Source organism: Ammodytes marinus (assembly GCF_949987685.1).
Source record: "Ammodytes marinus genome assembly, chromosome: 3".
NCBI lineage: Eukaryota > Metazoa > Chordata > Actinopteri > Uranoscopiformes > Ammodytidae > Ammodytes > Ammodytes marinus.
In genome coordinates, this window is record NC_137232.1 from 11,991,010 (window position 1) to 12,009,246 (window position 18,237).

An 18,237-nucleotide genomic window follows, 5' to 3' on the forward strand; every position below is an offset into this window, starting at 1 on the left:
TTGCTTCTTTTATGAAACATAGCATGATGTCTCCCTAAGTCATTTATCCACTGTAGTTTAGACAGCCAATCCAGATCTTCATTCCTTTTGGTGACTAACTATGACTTACAGTACAGTATGAGAGCTACGTGGGAATGGTGGTCATGTGTGGTGGTTGTGTTTTCCAACAGCCAGCCAGCAGATGGTGCATAGCAGTGGAAAAGTAGAAGTTGGTTTGTGTTCTGCGTAGCCTGGAGAGGTTTTCACAGAGTTGGGGAGGAGCGAGAGATTTCCACAGATGAGGGGGTTAAAAAAAAATCATATCTGTTTATGTAGTGACTTTTATGATACAGTAGGGTTGAGTAGAAACATTTTTTTTGAGTTTGGAGTTCACAAGTTGGAAGGGTGCAGTTTGAGGTTGTGTTTACTATTCAAAATATGCATAAGGACAACGTGAAGTTATGTTACAAAAAAGAAAAGAAAAAGGACTCCACCCAAATTATTTATTCACCCCTCCCCCCCCCACACACACACACACCCCTCCCCTCTCTCTCTCTCCTCTTGGTCCACGCCCTCTGACCACAGCTCGATGCATCCCTGCCCCGAGCAGATTGTGTTGTGCTGCCCAGCGTTGCTAAGCATCACTGGAAGAGGAGGTGCATTGAAAAATAGAGGGGAGAAGCAGCAAGCATAAAGTAAGACAGAAAAGTTATCCTCAGAGTGCCGTCTGTGGCTGGGTGTCTTGAGAGTTTGCCTTATGCTCTCTTTTAAGCAAGCACAGAAAATAAGGATCCTTGGCCAAAAATTTCGGAGCTCATCTGAAATACATTAAAACCCTTTTTGGAGAAGAAGGATTCCTCTATCTGGCTGGGTTGGCGCTGGGCTGAAGGTTCCTATTTGCTGCCAGAGGTATACACACCCGTACATGTAGCAGCAGCTCCTCCAAGAAGAGACTCACTGTTTTTTGTCTCCTCAAGTCCAAATATTTTTCCAAACTCCAGAGGGCAAGACTGGAGAGAGAGAAAGAGAGATCACGGACTGCTGTGCTTGGAAGAAATCTGTTCTTTTCTCCATAATAATCTGGGTAAATATTTATTTATCGTACTTTTAAGTTCAGGTTGTATTTGAAATTTTAGTCCAGCAACTATATTGTCAATTCTGCATTTTTTTTTTTTTTTACATTGTTATTCAAAGATAGCCAGTTTTTGATACAGTAGAGGAAACTGTGCCTTCATTGCATTTGGTGAGTGCAAATGTCCCAGTTTATAGCTTTAGTATTTATATAAAAGGAAACGTTCTTATGCTCGATAGTCTTTCTGATCAGTGTTTTCCATTTCTTAATCTGGATATTATTAAATTATGACTCCCTTGACACTTGTTGCTGCTGCATGTTACATTTCTGGATCTAAGTTCAAAACTGTGTCGCAATTGTGGTGTTCGAAAAACCCCACGAGCCATTTTCCACTCCTCTTTAAAGTTAAGAAATTAAATCCCGGAGTCTAAACCAAAAAAAAAAAACATGAAGTCTCAAGGGTAAGCCGTGAAAGCAGATTTTGTATACTTTTGTGTACAGTATGTAATGGAGGTTGAATCAAATATTATGTCTTGGGTTCGCCATTTTGACACAAACATTTTCCACACTGGGTCTTGTGACATGTCAGGACTTTGTTGCATATTCAACTTCTGGGAATTTTCTTTTTTTTTTCTTCTTTTTTTTTCATATTCTTGTTCAAAAGGGGATTTAAAAGAGGAATGATTTCCACAGATGATTTAACGTGTGCGGACGCGTATCTTGCCTCTGTGCCTTTGTGTCAGTCTGCTTCTTATAATTAGATGTGCCCTCAACCCCTAATCCAGTGTTTCTGTGTATATACACTCTGGTTAAAAAAAAGAAAGAAAGAAAAAAAAGATCATTACTCAAGCGTAGCATAGTTTTTTTTCCATGTATACACGTCCCTCTAGAAAGTCTTTACCTTACATGTACATTGGGCTCATGGAAGTATTTCATGTTCCACTTAAAAGGAATTGCAGATGATAAAAGGAATGTCTGGCTCATTTCAACGCTTAAAATGAAAATAAATGAGCTCTGTTGTGCCTATGTGCAAAATCCTAACTCAGGCCAGGGGCTACAGGGTTTTGCAAGTTTTTCCAGCGTGAACACCAACTTTTTTCCGTGCATGCTCTGACAATGCCTGGCAGACTCCCCAAGGGCTGAAACTTACTCCAGATTCCACATCCTTACTCTAGGTTATTGTGGCAAAGTTTTATCACCGACTGCATGCAAGAGCTATGAGTCAACTTTTGCCATCTTGATTAACCTCATTTTCTCTCCCACTCATCTCCTTCTCTGTCCACATTTCAGGGGTGAAACGTTATCAGTGTGACAACTGATTTCAAATAGGGAAGAACCCAGACTTCAAACATAAAAGCAAGCCCTATCGGTCCCCCTTGGCGTGTGCAGACGAGGTTCCAAGGACAAGTGATCAGTGCTCGCACAAATACAGGAAGCACCTGAAGAGTTTTTCCAGGTTCAGAGAGGAAATACATCTTCAAAACAACAGACACAATCTGTGACACTGATTTTTCTAAAGAATCAGCTCCCTATCCTACTCTATTGTTAAGTCAATCAACATGTCACGCTGGGGGCGGAAAAATGTGAAGAAAGCTCCCGAGGTGATACGCACTGTGACAGAAGGACTCAAGTCCCTCTACCGCACCAAGCTGCTGCCCCTGGAGCAGTACTACGGTTTCCATGACTTCCACTCTCCCAGTCTGGAAGATGCAGACTTCGATAACAAGCCCATGGTGCTGGTGGTGGGACAGTACTCCACTGGAAAGACCACGTTCGTCAAGTAAGACATTATGGTTCTGCATCAAATCTGTTAAAGCCTCTGAAAACCTGGTTTGAAATAGTCAAAATCAATATATGATATCAAAGTTGGATGTCTCAATAAGCTTTTCCAAAACTCTGATTGGAAATAAATGTGCATAAGTATTATAAAACTTAAAATAATGCTTTTTTTACTGTCTAGAATCTTTGACAGGACTGTGGGCGTGGCCATGTCAAGTGGTCTCCATGGCAACATTCATTGTTTTTATAGAAAGTTCTGGCAGAGACCTATCAATGATTGGTCCGAAATACTTGATGTGTCATAAGAACCAGAGCATATAGCCCATCTCATCTGAACTGAATTTCTGTGAAGTTTCTCAAACTTATATGACAATATCTTTAATTTGGATTGATACATATGCCTAACTCTTTTCAGATTCCTACTATCATGCAACTCACTCCCTAAAGTACATAGTTAAAAGGATTTTGATGATTTTGGTGCTTGCAATGTTGTGTGATTGCAAAGTGTATCTAACCAGCGTCATAACAATCATGTTGTGACTGACAGGTATCTACTGGAGCAGGATATTCCTGGAAGCAGGGTGGGCCCTGAACCCACCACCGACTGCTTCACTGCCATCATGCACGGGGAGGTGGAGGGCGTCATCCCCGGGAATGCCCTGATCGTCGACCCCAACAAGCCTTTCCGCAAACTCAACCCCTTCGGAAACACCTTCCTCAACAGGTGAGTGCAACAGTTCCATTCACACTGTGTTGTGCAATGATTCCACTAAAAGCTGCTTCATATCAGTGCAACAGCCCTGTGTGAGAGAGAAGCCAACAGGGGTAAACAAGAGAGATAACAGAAAAGTTTTTGAGTTCTTTGGAATTTCATGTGCCTGTGCCAAATTTCGGAGCAGGGAGGAACTTGCCTTATTTGTGGAAAAACCGAGAAAGGGAGAGATATTGCCGGAGAGGGTGATGAAAGCGAATATACTCAAGACAGGAACAGCAATGTACGCAAGTTTCAAAGATAAGGTCAGAGGGCTCCATGGCCCCTCGGGGGAAAGACAAACAAATGAAGTCACAGGCTTTTCGGAGGCTTATAGGGAACCTTAGAGAAAAACCTTAACACTCCGGTTCTTTCCTCTACTCTTGTTTACCTGTCTGGGCTGCCAGATTTATAGTGTATGTTTTTCCACTGATGGAAAAACTAAGTTTAGTTGGTGTTCGAAGTGGCTTGGAATACAATAAAGTACTGTTCTAAAAGTACTTCTAGAAATATGAACACGCAGGTCAGAATTGACATGAGAAGCAGAAGAAAATGTTCCACTTTGCGGACTTACGTACCTTGACCCTGACCCTGACCTTGAACATACGGTACTACTGTTTGTGGGGCTCCGACATGAGTCTTCTGATGACATATTTTCCCCTCTCCCTCCACGGTGTGTGTGTGTGTGTGTGTGTGTGTGTGTGTGTGTGTGTGTGTGTGTGGTTGAGTGTGTGTGTTTTCCAGCGCATTTGCGTTGACTTCCTGTTCTGGGGACCACTGGGCTCGTTAAGCTCATGAGCTAAAGGAAGTGCTGTTGTTGTTCTAAGCCACACATCGTTAGCGAACCCTTATTGTTTGATTCTGGCAGAAGTGGTCATTTTCCTTCAGGAAGCCCAAAGCAATGAGAGGGGCTAGCTCGCACACAATGGCCCGCCATGGGAGGGGCAGGGGCTTTACAGAGGCCAGCTTCCAATCTGCTCCATAGATCATAAGCGTTAACAATTTTTCAGATAATTTAGATTCTTTCCATATGCGTTGACGTGTTTCAAACACAAGTGACCTCTCTGAACTTGTCATTACGTGCATGACATGCATTAAAGTTCAAAACTGCTGTATTGCTCAAAGGCCACATTGAAATTTGTCTTTCGCATAACCCCTCTCATGTTACCACACTTCGGAGGGGTCAGAGCGCAGGGTCAGCCATAGTACAGCGCCCCTGGAGCCGTTTTGGGGTTAAGTGTCTTGCTCAAGGACACAATGGTAGAGATTGTGGGGACCGTAGATGTCATACCAACCACCACTAGTTTTACAACTAACACCCTCCTGTCCGGTGTCCTGTGCCAGGGGATTGAACCAGCAACCTCATAGTTACTAGTCGCCCCTTCTTTCCCCTCTAACCATCCTAGCACCCACTGTGTATGTGATGTGATTTTTCTCTCTTGTCTACCGATGAAAAAAAAAATACCAGGTTCCAATGCGCCCAGATTCCCAACCAAGTCCTGGAGAGTATCAGCATCATCGACACACCGGGGATCCTGTCCGGTGCCAAGCAGAAAGTCAGCCGAGGTGAGAAGGGCCACGGTAAAGGTGAGGAGAGGGGACATATAGGGGGGGCCCGCAGAGACACATACAAGCCTTCAAGCCATCGCCTCACAAAACTCATCTCCATCTCCTCCTTGGCATCGCCCTGCTAACCCATGGGACCACTCTGTCACAATAACACTTGGCAGCAGCGAGAAAGAAAAAAAAACATCTTGGCATTTCACAGAGCCAGCCATGAAATCCTAATCACGAACAGAGAGAGAGATAGACGGAGCATTTCTGAGCACATCGCAAGGAATGTGCCGTTGAGAAATAAATAACTGAAGACATCATCTCACAGCAGCAGTTTTGAACTGATCTATTCATCAGTGCTTTAAGTAACCCATCGTAACTCAAGTCCGTCTGCATGAGCAACTAACAATTTAAATGGTCAGTGCATCCAAAAAATTATGAGAATTTCTTTTTTGCTTAAAACTTGTGGTACTACGCAGAAAGTTCTGGTTCAATATGACGATGATTTTGAAATATTTATCTATGAGATTTCTCACCCCACTCTAACACAATGGAGGTGAATGGATTGCGGGGCTCAAAGCTATATCAAAAAACAGTATTAACATGTCTTTCTAGAAATAATGTTCCCTGGATAATCCAAACTGTTCATTGGTTAAGGAGTTATGCCAATGCAAACTATTCACAGTGATGTTTTTGGGTTATCCAGAATAACTGGGACATAGTGTTTTTGAAAAGACTATACAGCAAAGTTTTTAGATAGTGCTTTTTAAGTCCATTGGAAGGACATTTTGAGATGAATATCTGATAATGTAAGGTTGATAAAAACCAAAACTTTCTCTCTACCACAAAAGATAAGTGATGTGCTTCTTGTTATTTGGGTGAATTTAATTGAATTTGAGTATGATTATGTTGATGAAAATTATGAAAATATGTTTAAATATTTAATTCAAGAAGGTTTTTTACATGTTGAAAATAGTCTTAACCATGTGGAATCTTGCATAAAGTGAAGGCCTGCCCAATGTTACTGGATTTTTTTGACGGACACAAAAAGAGCTGCGAAGAGTTTGTGTCTGTGTCGACCTTCTCCCCTCTCCTTACCCTTCATTTAATTGTGTGCAAACTTCAAATCTAGGTTAATAGTATACACATCTGAGTTCTTCAACCCTTCAACCCTATACATCTCTATCCAAACAGGCTATGACTTCCCCGCTGTGCTGCGCTGGTTTGCGGAGCGAGTGGACCGCATTATCCTGCTGTTTGACGCCCATAAACTGGAGATCTCAGACGAGTTTGCGGAGGCCATCGGAGCCCTGAAAGGCAACGAAGACAAGCTGCGCGTGGTGCTAAACAAGGCGGACATGGTGGGCACCCAGCAGCTGATGCGCGTGTACGGAGCTCTCATGTGGTCCTTGGGGAAAGTGTTCTGCACCCCGGAAGTCCTACGCGTCTACATCGGTTCCTTCTGGTCCGAGCCGCTGATGGTGGCAGACAACCGGAAGCTGTTTGAGCTGGAGGAGGAGGATCTGTTCTCTGACATCCAGAACCTTCCGCGCAACGCAGCGCTGCGCAAACTCAACGACCTGGTCAAGAGGGCGCGCCTGGTTAGGGTGAGGGGAATTTTTCTTTTACGTCATGTCAGCAATGTTATTTTAAGGTTGAAAATGTGTAATTTGTGTTTTTACTAGAAATAGTTTTCATGGTGTTGTGTCCATAACACTTGATAATTCTCCATTGCCATTGCTGAAGCTCCTTTTTTAAGCCTCAATCTGAAACACTCCATTTTTGAGCCTGTCTCTTTAAGCCCCGCCTTCCAAATCTAATGCAGGGGCATGGCTTATCTTGTTATGATGTCATAAGGAGAGAGAAATGTCCCTGGGGTTTTTGAACACAGGTTTTCAGAGAGGTTTGTTTTTTCTATGACTTTTGGAATCTCGAGACACACCGTGGGACCTATACTAATGTTGAACAAATATTATGATTTTGATTAATAAGTGACCTTAAAATGATTGCAGACAGGTTGGCATTACTGCACTCTTTATTAATTACACAAGATTAGTTGTCAAAACCTTGCTGTAAAAATAAGTTGCTATGTTTTCAATAATATCCCCAGGTCCATGCCCACATCATCAGCCATCTGAAGCAGGAGATGCCGTCGGTCTTCAGGAAGGACAACAAGAAGAAGAACCTCATCTACCAGTTGCCTGTCATTTTCTCCAAGATCCAACTGCAGCACAACATCTCTGCTGGAGACTTCCCAGATTGTGCTAAAATGCAGGTTAGTTTGTGAGTGTTCTCTAATGGGAACATCTTAGAGGCAGTTATGTGAAAACTACTCCATAACATTTTCTTAAAACAGTTGAGTCAAAATTTGAACATAATGTGTTCATTTTCAGTTTCAAATTTGTAATTTGGGTTTCTACTAGAACCGTACAGAAACATGATGTAGTCTCCAAAAAACACTACATTTTCTACTCTAAGCCCCGCCTTCCAAAAAGCCCTGTCTGAGTTGAGGTCTGAGAAAAAAGTTGAGGTCGAGAAAGAAAGTGTTTTTTTTCCCCTCATACTTTAGGAGTCTGGTGACCCATATTAATATTGAAAAACTATGGTGCATTTTAAAGAATAAGTGACCTTTAAATAAAAATGCAAATGTGCTAATTAACACATTTTTCTTTTCCATTTTTACAGGAGCAACTGATGGTCCACGACTTCACCAAGTTCAAAACCATGAAGCCTAACCTGATGGCGGCCCTGGATGAGCTGCTGTCGGCGGACATCTCCAAGCTGATGCCTCTGCTGCGGCAGGAGGAGCTGGAGGCCGGGGACCAGCCGGGCGTGCAGGGCGGGGCCTTCATCGGCTCCCGGTCCGGGCCCTTCGCAGAGGGGGACCCCTTCGCTGAGGAGAACGGAGAGGCCGGGGAGGACGAGGAGAACGAGTGGGTGGTCAACAAGGACAAGCCCAAATACGACGAGATCTTCTACAACCTGGCGCCCAACGAGGGCAAGCTGAGCGGCATCAAGGCTAAGGACTGGATGGTGAGCTCCCGCCTGCCCAACTCGGTGCTCGGGCGCATCTGGAAGCTGTCGGACGTGGACCACGATGGCATGCTGGATGATGAGGAGTTTGCCCTGGCCAGCCATCTGATCGAGGTCAAGCTGGAGGGCCATGGGCTGCCCCCGGAGCTGCCCAACCGCCTGATCCCCCCCTCCAAACGCAGGCAGAAGGGTTCGGATATTTAGAGATTGTCACCAAGTTCCATGGAGCTGAGATAGACTCTTCTCTGTCGCACTTATGCTACTGTTTGTTATTTGCTTTTTGTTTTCCCCCCCCCCAGACCCATGACAAAATGGTGTAAGTACCGCAATCAACATTTCCTTTTGAGACTAAGGCTGCGTTCCAATCCCCATACTTCCCCTGCTATTTAGTGTGGTAGAAAAAGATTTAGGATGTGGTCAGATGCAGCGTGCTTAAAAAATACCCGGATGCCCAACTACATCCAGTCGTAACTTTTAGTGTGGAAATCGGCATGCCTTATGGTTGTTCTGACCCACAATCCACTACGCAGTGGAAGTTACGTCACATCAATGGAGCCTCTCAACCAGCAATGCAACAGATATATAAGTAAGAGGCAAGATCAAGGAACGATGTTATGATGAAATAAATAAGTAAAAGTATGTCCCAATTGTACATGCAAACTACATACTTTTTATGATCAGACAGCTGTAGTATGGAGCATACAAAAAAGCAAGAGTATGCGATTTGGAACGCAGGGTGATTTTGGCCTTGAACAATGGAACACTGTATTAAAAGTGTAAGCTGATACTTTGAGACTATAACAAGGGCTTTTGCACCAAAACAATAATGTGTTAAAAAGTCACACGGGTCTGGTTGCTTACCCCTCCTGAAAGTTTGCTTTTTATAATGAGCTTTAAAAAATTATATATATTTGTGTTTTCTAAGCAGAAGTAACTAAAGGCAGGCACACCCTGAAGCAAGCAGTATTCAACATATACTGTATTTGACTGAAAGCAGAGAAGTTGATTATTTTTCTTAAAATCATTTTAAGTCCACATTCCTTCAGTGAGTAGACTGGAGCAGCACAGTATTATGTCGGGGATCATTTGTAGGACTTTGCCGTTTTCAGGTCTGTTCATTCCAATGAGGGTATCATCATCTACAACTTTATTTTGCAAAGACTATGTATTGCTCAAATGATTTGTTTATAGCGTTTTTAACAAAAAATAAAAGGGCAAGCGCAAATGTATTAATAACCAGATTGCATTTCACTTTGAAGCTTTTACATGCCACACTTTTGTGCGTACGTTTTATATATTATTTTTGTAATTGTCTCTGTTGTTCTGTACGGTGTGTGCAAGAGCAAGACCTCAGTTGTTCAAAAACAACATGACAAGCTGATGATCCAACTAAACTGAATGATATCTTACTGACTACTGTACACAACTCCACCAACTGTTCTTATGTAAACTATTATTGTAACCAAATAAAGTTCCCTGACTGTGCTTTGTCTCTTTAGTGACCCCTTCCTTTTTGCAAGTCAAACTGTAGACAAAGTAAAGACAAGAGTCAGTGAACTAAAAGCCATTTAAAATACCTTTCTTATAAACATAAAGCACAGGGTTCCTGAATTAATGGCTGAATGCTTTTAATAAAGGAACTCTTTTAACAAGATTTTCTTTTCTATCGCGCTCATCTGGTCTCTCAGTGACAGACCAGATAAACAGTGAGTCACACGCTCCCTTGCCAAGTACCCATACCACCGTTTTCCAAAGCTCTCTCCCCCCTCATTCCATCCTAAGCCTTTCCCTATGCCTCTCTCTCTCTCTCACACTCTCACACACTCACTCTCTCTCACACACACACACACACACACACACACACACACACACACACACACACACACACACACACACACACACACATACATGCGCGCACACACACACACACACACACAGTTGAGTTAGTTCAACCAACTCCCCCACATAACTGTTTAGTTCTGCATTCACTCTCTCGCTAACATACTTGTAAGTCTTTTTAGTTTTTCATCCAGAGTCATCTATTAAGACATACACTATAGGCATAATTAATGTGATATAGCCTAGGCATGAATCAATACAGTATGTGTCCTGTGTTGAACTGTGTGTTCACAGGAGGCTTTTAAGGTTCGCCGAAGAAAAGGGGGTGGCCTTCCCCGCCTTCCACTCCTCCATGGAAAGAAACACAAATGAGAAACAGAGGCAGCGAACGAACGCAGCCTTTTCCCTTCAAGCCCGCTGGTTTACAGTGACTCACATGTGAAGAATGTGGTGGGTTGGCCCATGGAGTTATTAATATCTGCTTTTCCTAGGGTCCGCTAAGTTTCCTTTAGGCTCACGAACAGGATCTAGACACTGTACCTTTATGAAAGAACTTCAACAACATCCATCCCCCTATTTGGAGAAATTCTTGAGCCAGACCTGCAGCACTATACACACACCACACCCTCTCCTGTGTATAAAGAGAGAGAAACAGAGGGAGGTGTAGTGTGGAAAATAGGCAAGTGAGGTGACATGGATTGACGAAGAACAGCAGGAATGATCAGATTGATATATAGTGTTTTGTCTAGAAAGAAAATATCCTGGCTTATTGCCAATGATGCCATATTGAAGAGTAGAATAAAAAAAATCCCCATAGCAGTTTTGAACAAAGCTCCTCAGTGACATAATTAGACAGTGATGCTGCTGAGTCATAAAACCATCTCAAACATTGGCCCCTCAAATCAAGCTACACAGTGCTGCCATAGTAACAGGGTCAAACTTGTAGACAGGCCAAACATACAGCAAGGCCTCCCCACCACCATCAGACATCCCCAACAATGAAGCTTACTCAACAGAACCCGGGGTCTCCGTGTACGTCACTGTGTGTTTACGTGGGGAATTCCTCACCAGAAAATCCGTCCATGGGAAAAAAAACAAAAAAAACTGAGGTCAGTAACTGTGGAGACGGGTGACATCTGGTGGATGCAGGATTCCTGGCAACTCTGGATTTAAAGTGTAAGCTACAATGTCTAACTGTAGATGGCAGACTGGAGGCATAAAGGAGAGGTTCACACTTTTTCAAACCAACCCTGCATTCTAATACCCATACTAGTATCTGCTATTTAGTATGGTAGAAAAAAAGATTTAGGATGTCCCGATTCTTGTGGCCGGATTGAGGATGGTTAGAAAGACCCAAATGTCTACTATATCCGGCCAAGATTTTTAGTGTTGAAAACGAAATCCTATTTGGGCGATTTTGACCCATAATCCACATTTTTCAAACCAAGAGTACTGTGTATTGTGTATTTTGAAAAAGTTCCCCCTGTCTTGTCCTGTCCAAACTGGCCCTAAAGTGATCCATGATGTGGGCACAAAAAACATTTGTTATTTTATTGTTCACCCCAAACTATTAACAGGCTACAGCAGTCAGTCAGTTACAATATGGTGTTTAACAAATAAAAGGGTTAACAAAATTTAAAGAAATATTTGGAATATTGTTTTTGTTTTTTTGGGTTCATGTATGTATTCCCTTTCAAATCAAGAACCTTTATTTATTTACCTTATATTCCTGATGGAAACGTTTTTATATAGTTGTAGTTGGCTCCTCAATTTTGACCTTTCATGTCTATGAGGGAACAATTACAGCAACCCATAACTTTTTAATTTATGTAAATATAATGTATAACTACAGATGATAAAAATAGACTACACAAATGTGATGTTTACCTAAATGTTGTTGTACCTTTATGTTTTTATATACATTTATTTTAGTGAAGATCTTTGAGAAAAATAATTGATGTAACTGATATCATTTCTCACAAATGAGTACAGACCGTTACAATTCAAAGTTGACATTTTATTATTAATCCAAGCAATAAACAAACCACATTGAAAATATAAATGCCAAATGTATGCTCAAAATATTTCCCATTTTAACTTCAGATACCTGGCATTTCTATGCTCTCAATCACGGACTCTAACCCCTTTTAACATGTAGAAACACTCATGTAAAACATATGCAAAATGTTAGGCAAGACAGGAGGGCAAACCTAGTGTATCCCTAGTAAGAGACAAACAACATGTTATAGCAAAGATAGTCATGTAAGTGTATGTAAAATATCTTTCTATTCAAAAGTCCCATTCCAAACATGTTCCATCAACTTATGACTTAGTTCTCATCCAAAACGCTGATTCAACACAGCATTCAAAAGAGAACTTAAAATCATTTTCCCCCCAATTCTTTCCAAAACAATCTGGAATGTTCTGCAGTGCTTAGAAACTGACATGATTTTTAACGTCTTTGATCTGTTTCATCATGTCTCCTATCTGCTGTCCCTGCTCTCTCAGGACGTCCTGCACCACCTTCTTCTGCTGCACGTTGAGGGACACCGTCGTCTTGGCGACAGGAACGTCCTTGTCCACCTGTGTCTTCTGGTATTCCATCTTCATGTTCACCTGCTTGATGCAGTTGTCCAGGTGCTTCAGTTGGTCGCAGATGGTCTTCAGCTCCTTCTTCATGTCCTTCTCGCTGTTGGACAGAATGGGCAGTTTGCTTTGGAGGCTGCCCAGCACTTTCTTCACCCGGTTCGTGGTGGCCTCCTGGCGATATTTGGCGTCTTCGTACTTGTCCGCCAACCTCTCGGCGGCCTCTCGTAGGCTCATCCTCTCCTCCGTGCACATGGACAGCTCCTCCAGCTGCCGGTTCTTCTGTCCCGTCAGCAGCTTGACCCGCTTCTGCATCTCTTCGCGGGCCATGTCCTGCTTCAGAATGTACTCCTCTCTGAACACCTGCGTGGCCCTGCTGAGCAGCTGAAGACACTCCTGGGGCTGCGGCGAGGCGTCCTTGTTCCCGGCTTTAAGCACCAGAGGGTTGGTGGAGCCCCGTGCGAGGATGTTGCGAATGTGCTGTTCAAAAGAGTCATCTGCCAGCCCACGGAGAGGCGAGCTATCGGAGCCCAGACCCGGATGGGAGCACAGCAGGGGAGGAGAGGGGGGGCGTATGGAGCTCAGGACGGGTAGCAGGATGCACTCGTATGCACTGGTGATGCAGACCATAGTGGCGCCCAAGGAAAGATCGGACACAATCAAAAAGCCGTGAACCGGAGCGGACTGGCTGGTTTGGAGGGGTCTGGTGCAGAGGATGTGCTCTACGATGCAGCGCTTCTCGGCTGCTAGCTCCTGGAGACTGTCCTTGTCCTCCTCGCCCGACTGGAGGAACTTCTGCAGCTTGTTGACCCAGATGAGCCCCACGCTGTGCACGCCTGCCTCGTGGGTGCAGTGGTACCGGTGCTGACACAGCTGGTCCCGGTGCAGCCTTATGGGGCAAGTGAAATCAAACTCTTGGAGCTCTTCGTCCTCTGCCGTTGCTACTTTGAGGGTGAGCTCCAGTTCGACACATTCAAACACATACAGAGCCGGCACCGCGTCCGTGCCCTGAATCCACTTCTCCACCGCCCGGGTCTCCTCCTCTTCTTCCGACTCGAGCACCACACAGTGATACAGCGTTCCTGTTTCCGTGGCGATGACCAGGATGCTGGGGAAACACGGCAGGCACAGAATGGCACAAGCGTCGTAGCCATAGTTATCCTCCGCTGCTGGATACATGGGCAGGGGTCCCACGGGTTTAGAAAGACTCACCCCGTTTGACTGGCTCGTGTAGCTCAGGTAGGTCTCCCCGTTCTCGTAGAGGATGTACAGCGGGTAGACGAAATGTTCTTTGGAGGACTGTCCTGCTAGCTTACGGGGAGAGGATGAAATCGGCCCGAAGTCAAAGGCCACCGCTATCTCACCCAGAGACGCTGCAAATGAGCGGGTTGGAGGATGGACGCTGCTGTCATCTTCAGACTGCGACACAGACAAGACTTTGGCCACCGTCTGGGGCGATTTCAGGCTGTAAAACCTGATGGTGTTGTCGGATGTCAGCAGCACCAGATGGGGCTCGTCCGTCTCGCTGGGGTACCATGCCGCCTGACGTAGATTCACGGACGGGGAGCTGGTGAAGAAGCGCTCCGCCACCGGTATGGTCTTGCAGTTGATTTCGCTCCTTCCGCCCTCAAACTCGGACCTCTTGCCCCAGCGCTGAGGCAGCTCCAGCACCGAGACGCCCCTCTGCCCGACCAAGGCAACATGCTGCTGCGTGGGACTGAGCAACACATGGCACACGTCGAATAGCGGAGGGTTAATGCACAGCAAGGTTTGATAGTTCCCGCTAGTATCGCCACTCTCATCCGAGTTTAGCTGTCGCAGGTTCGTGGTGTAAAACACGCGGTCGGCGTCGTCCCACACAAAAAAGTCCCCACCCAAACAAAAGGTGAGGTTTTTAGTTATCCCCCTTTCATTTGAGTGTCGGTCCAAATCCAACTTTACCCGTATTCTTTGGAAAATACCGTGGTTTGGTAAGTCATTCAGCCAGCGTTCAGCGCCGAATGCCGCCATCTTGATGTGCCGTCTGTTGGTTTCAGGCGAAACGGTCCATGGCAACCGCGAGTGTTTTACGACGTCATTTAACGTAAACCGTCGGCCGGTGTCGTATATTTTGCAGAATCACCATGGCGTTGAAAGAGACTGCGGGACTGTACGAGACACTCAAAACAGAATGGAACAAGAAAACCCCAAACCTGAGCAAATGTGGTGATCTCCTGAGCAAGCTGAAGGTACAGTAGACGTGTGTGTTTTCGATTTTAAGAGTCGAACAAGGAAAACTGCCTTTTTAGAAGCGTCAGCGCCTTTAGCAAATGTAGCTAACGTTGCTATCCTAGGCTAGCCATGCTAATGTTGTGTGTGAAGAGTTGACTTACTATGAAGTAAACTTTGAAAACATACAATGGTATTGCTCTTGTGGGATAAAACATGGAGTTTCTATGAGCCACTTGTGTTTTTAGTTTGTGAGTGTGTTTTATTCAATCGCTTTGAGATTTGTGTCAGGAAGCAAATCATCACGGCTAGTGTTGCTAATGTCAATGTTATTTATTGTACTGTCAGACAGTTTTAACTCTCAAATAAACATTTGAATGACAGTTAAACGAGACTGCCCTCGAACATTAGCTATTGCCTGCTATCAATTTACCTCTCTTAATAAAAGCTGTTATGATAAAGGATTTATTTAAATATTTTAAGTAGAAGTTCCTTTTATTTATCTCAAATACAAAGAGATCCGGCTTCCGACAAAAACGAAAAAAAAAACACAATCATCTACTACTTAAAAAAGACAGTAATGCTAGAGATTCAAAAAATATTTTAAATATTTAATTATAAATAAATTAAAAACTATATGACACAAGAAAAAGGCTTTCATGCTTCTGGTAGAATCTATTCTAGTTCATAAAGAGGGACTTTTGGTGATTGAGGTGACATGTTATTATTTACTTTTCAGTTTTGTATTTTGAATGAACTGAAATGGAAATATAACAAACCAAACCAAATAATTGTCTTTTCTTCAATCTTCTCCCAAGATTTCGTTACTGGAGCTGAACTTTTTACCTACCACTGGGTCCGCGCTCACCAAGCAGCAGCTCATCTTAGCCCGTAAGTATATGTGGACAGACAATATTCATTATAATCATGGCTTAGTGTTTTTACTCGACATCATTGTAAATGAGGGTCGACATCATTTTAAATTAGGGTCACCCCTCAATTGATCTTTCCGGGATAAATAAACGAAAAATTAAATGAAATGTTTGGCAAAGTAATCGCTCAATATATCTGTTGCTAAGACATATTTGTTTCTGTGTGTGTTTCAGGTGATGTCCTTGAAATTGGAGCGTTGTGGAGTATCCTCAAGAAGGACATCCCATCCTTTGAACGATACATGGCCCAGCTAAAATGTTACTACTTCGATTACAAGTAAAGTCACCTTTTAGTTATTTATGCTAAATAATAATAATACATTTTATTTGTAATGCATTTTATATAACTATAATCTCAAAGTGCTACAGAGAAGTAAAAGAAAAAAAAAAGAAAAACAAGTGGGTTATTGTTATACACGGCTCACTACGTTTTTCTAATAGCAATTTTTTTTTAAATATTTGTCATTTAGGGAGGAACTGCCAGAAGCCGCCTACATGCACCAGCTACTGGGACTGAACCTGCTCTTCCTGCTCTCACAGAACCGTGTGTCCGAGTTTCACACAGAACTGGAGAGACTGAGCGCAAAGGATATTCAGACCAACGTTTACATCAGGCACCCAGTGTCCTTAGAGCAGGTAGCGCTATTTACTGCAATTATTTGACTAGTTCCCTCCATAATGATTATTTTGGTTCTTGATAAATGCAGGGCTCTGTGGAATCCATTAATTACTTATAACATTAAAGGCCGTTTCAGACGGAACGCGTTTGTCGCCCCTGGCAATGCATTGTCAATGGAGAGGCGAGCGGGGAGAGAGAAGGCGCGGCATTCTGTCAGGCGACACGACAAGCGGGCGCACTCCCGTGGAACTGTCGCTTCCGTGCTCGTCGAACGCTTGCGCGCGCTCGTAGGAGCCGTTGGAAAAGTTGAGAACTGTTTATCTTTTTGTCGCGGCGGTTGAAAAATCACAATCGCGCTCGTCCGCCCGTCACTTCACACGGGGAGCGCAAAGTGAAGCCGCGGTGCCAGGCGACAACGCGAGCGGAATGTCGCCTACCGTCTGAAACGGCCTTAACACTGTCAATAACGTGTTAGTAAATACCAACATCTCAAGTTCCTCATTTCCTTTTCAGTATTTGATGGAGGGAAGCTACAACAAGGTATTTCTGGCCAAAGGCAACATCCCTGCAGAGAGCTACACCTTTTTTATAGATATTCTGCTCGACACAATCCGGTAAGAATCAATAAACCATGCTTCTCATTATTTTTACACTTTTTTTGAGTTAAGCATTTTGCTGACAAAATTATATATTTTTCTTCTTCTTTTAATTGCAGTGATGAGATCGCCGGTTGCATAGAGAAAGCATATGAGCAGATCCAGTTCGGTGAAGCCACCCGTGTGCTTTTCTTCAGTACCCCAAGGAAGATGACAGATTACGCCAAGAAGGTTTGTATATTTTGATTTAGTATAAATTCTATGTAGAAGAAGAAAGAAGTAAACATTAGATTTCTGCAGACACGATTTCAAAAAGTTTTTGTATTTTGATTTGTATTTGAATAATATGGGAGTTTAATCTTGTGATCTTGTGAAAGCAAATGTCCTTCCTAGATTCTTGCCTACAAAGAATAATATTGCCAAGGCTGAGTTGTTCTTTTAATGTCATTTCAGCGGGGATGGAGTTTGAGCCCTGAAGGCTACTACTCCTTCAGCAGTCAGCAGCAGCGGACAGAAGACGTGAACATCCCCTCCACAGAGCTGGCAACGCAGGTCATCGAATATGCACGACAGCTGGAAATGATTGTGTAATCCGCCCCCAGGAACACACTCCACCATGTACAGACGCACTCAGACACACACACACACATACACACAGGCACACACATACACGCAGGCAGGCCATCCAGTTTACATATACTCAGCTCCGATGCAGTTCGCCTGAGGAATATGACTTCATTTGTTGCCCATGACTCAAAAAATCTATCAACATGTATTTTCCCTGTTTTCTTACACGTCATTTGCTTTAATTTTAAAAGATTAGCAGCAAAACTAAAAGATGGCCAGTGTATATCCAGCTGTAGTGACAGTAAAGGGTTTAAATGTTGGTTAATAATTTTATCCAAGATTCCATCTGTCCAACATTAAAAGTTGAGTTTTTCAATGGATCATTCCCAGCTGATAACACTAGTCCAGCAACTACATTTAATTCCCTTCTGGCTTAATTACAACCACCACCCTGCAACTTTGCCTTCCAGTATCACACAAAACTACGGACACAATTGAACCCCCCTCCCCTCCCCCCACATCTATTCAAGCCAACTCTTGATTTTTCAACAAACTTGATTTTGCTCCTGCCTTGTATCCTAGCGAGGGGCCTTTGAAGTTTGTGAGTGTTTTCTAAATGGTAATGCCTCTTCCCCCTCCCCACCTAGATAGTTTGTAATCCAGTTGATCTTACAATGCAAATCTTTGTCTGCAATAAATGATTCAGAAAATAAAACTTTTTG

At 43.5% G+C, this 18,237-nt stretch overlaps 3 protein-coding genes across 4 annotated transcripts; 2 read left to right on the forward strand and 1 right to left on the reverse strand.

Moving 5' to 3' along the window:
* The first annotated feature begins 596 nt into the window (after positions 1-596).
* Positions 597-9,653, forward strand: ehd2b (EH-domain containing 2b). Of its 2 annotated transcripts, none has more exons than XM_080053813.1 (7): positions 597-1,063; positions 2,342-2,831; positions 3,378-3,554; positions 5,050-5,168; positions 6,330-6,742; positions 7,246-7,410; positions 7,821-9,653. In XM_080053813.1, exons 2-7 carry the CDS (start codon positions 2,611-2,613, stop codon positions 8,370-8,372), a joined length of 1,647 nt encoding a protein of 548 aa, XP_079909939.1. In that variant the 5' UTR covers positions 597-1,063; positions 2,342-2,610; the 3' UTR covers positions 8,373-9,653. The 2 variants fall into 2 exon arrangements, with proteins under 2 accessions (XP_079909939.1, XP_079909940.1); XM_080053814.1 differs by having other exon boundaries at positions 5,050-5,147.
* A 2,362-nt stretch (positions 9,654-12,015) lies between these two features.
* On the reverse strand, positions 12,016-14,709 carry nup88 (nucleoporin 88). Its single transcript, XM_080053471.1, has one exon. It carries the CDS (start codon positions 14,601-14,603, stop codon positions 12,441-12,443), a length of 2,163 nt encoding a protein of 720 aa, XP_079909597.1. The 5' UTR covers positions 14,604-14,709; the 3' UTR covers positions 12,016-12,440.
* psmd8 (proteasome 26S subunit, non-ATPase 8) lies at positions 14,678-18,237 on the forward strand. Its single transcript, XM_080053472.1, has 7 exons — positions 14,678-14,821; positions 15,620-15,692; positions 15,908-16,010; positions 16,204-16,369; positions 16,866-16,966; positions 17,068-17,179; positions 17,402-18,237. Exons 1-7 carry the CDS (start codon positions 14,717-14,719, stop codon positions 17,537-17,539), a joined length of 798 nt encoding a protein of 265 aa, XP_079909598.1. The 5' UTR covers positions 14,678-14,716; the 3' UTR covers positions 17,540-18,237.

Coding starts and splice junctions, on each gene's coding strand:
- nup88 (XM_080053471.1), bottom strand. CDS start 14,603: ATGGCGGCATTCGGCGCTGAACGCTGGCTGAATGACTTACCAAACCAC.
- ehd2b (XM_080053813.1), top strand. CDS start 2,611: ATGTCACGCTGGGGGCGGAAAAATGTGAAGAAAGCTCCCGAGGTGATA. Junction 2,832..3,377: donor GGAAAGACCACGTTCGTCAA/GTAAGACATTAT, acceptor TGTGACTGACAG/GTATCTACTGGAGCAGGATA. Junction 5,169..6,329: donor TGAGAAGGGCCACGGTAAAG/GTGAGGAGAGGG, acceptor CTATCCAAACAG/GCTATGACTTCCCCGCTGTG.
- psmd8 (XM_080053472.1), top strand. CDS start 14,717: ATGGCGTTGAAAGAGACTGCGGGACTGTACGAGACACTCAAAACAGAA. Junction 14,822..15,619: donor ATCTCCTGAGCAAGCTGAAG/GTACAGTAGACG, acceptor TCTTCTCCCAAG/ATTTCGTTACTGGAGCTGAA. Junction 15,693..15,907: donor GCAGCAGCTCATCTTAGCCC/GTAAGTATATGT, acceptor TGTGTGTTTCAG/GTGATGTCCTTGAAATTGGA.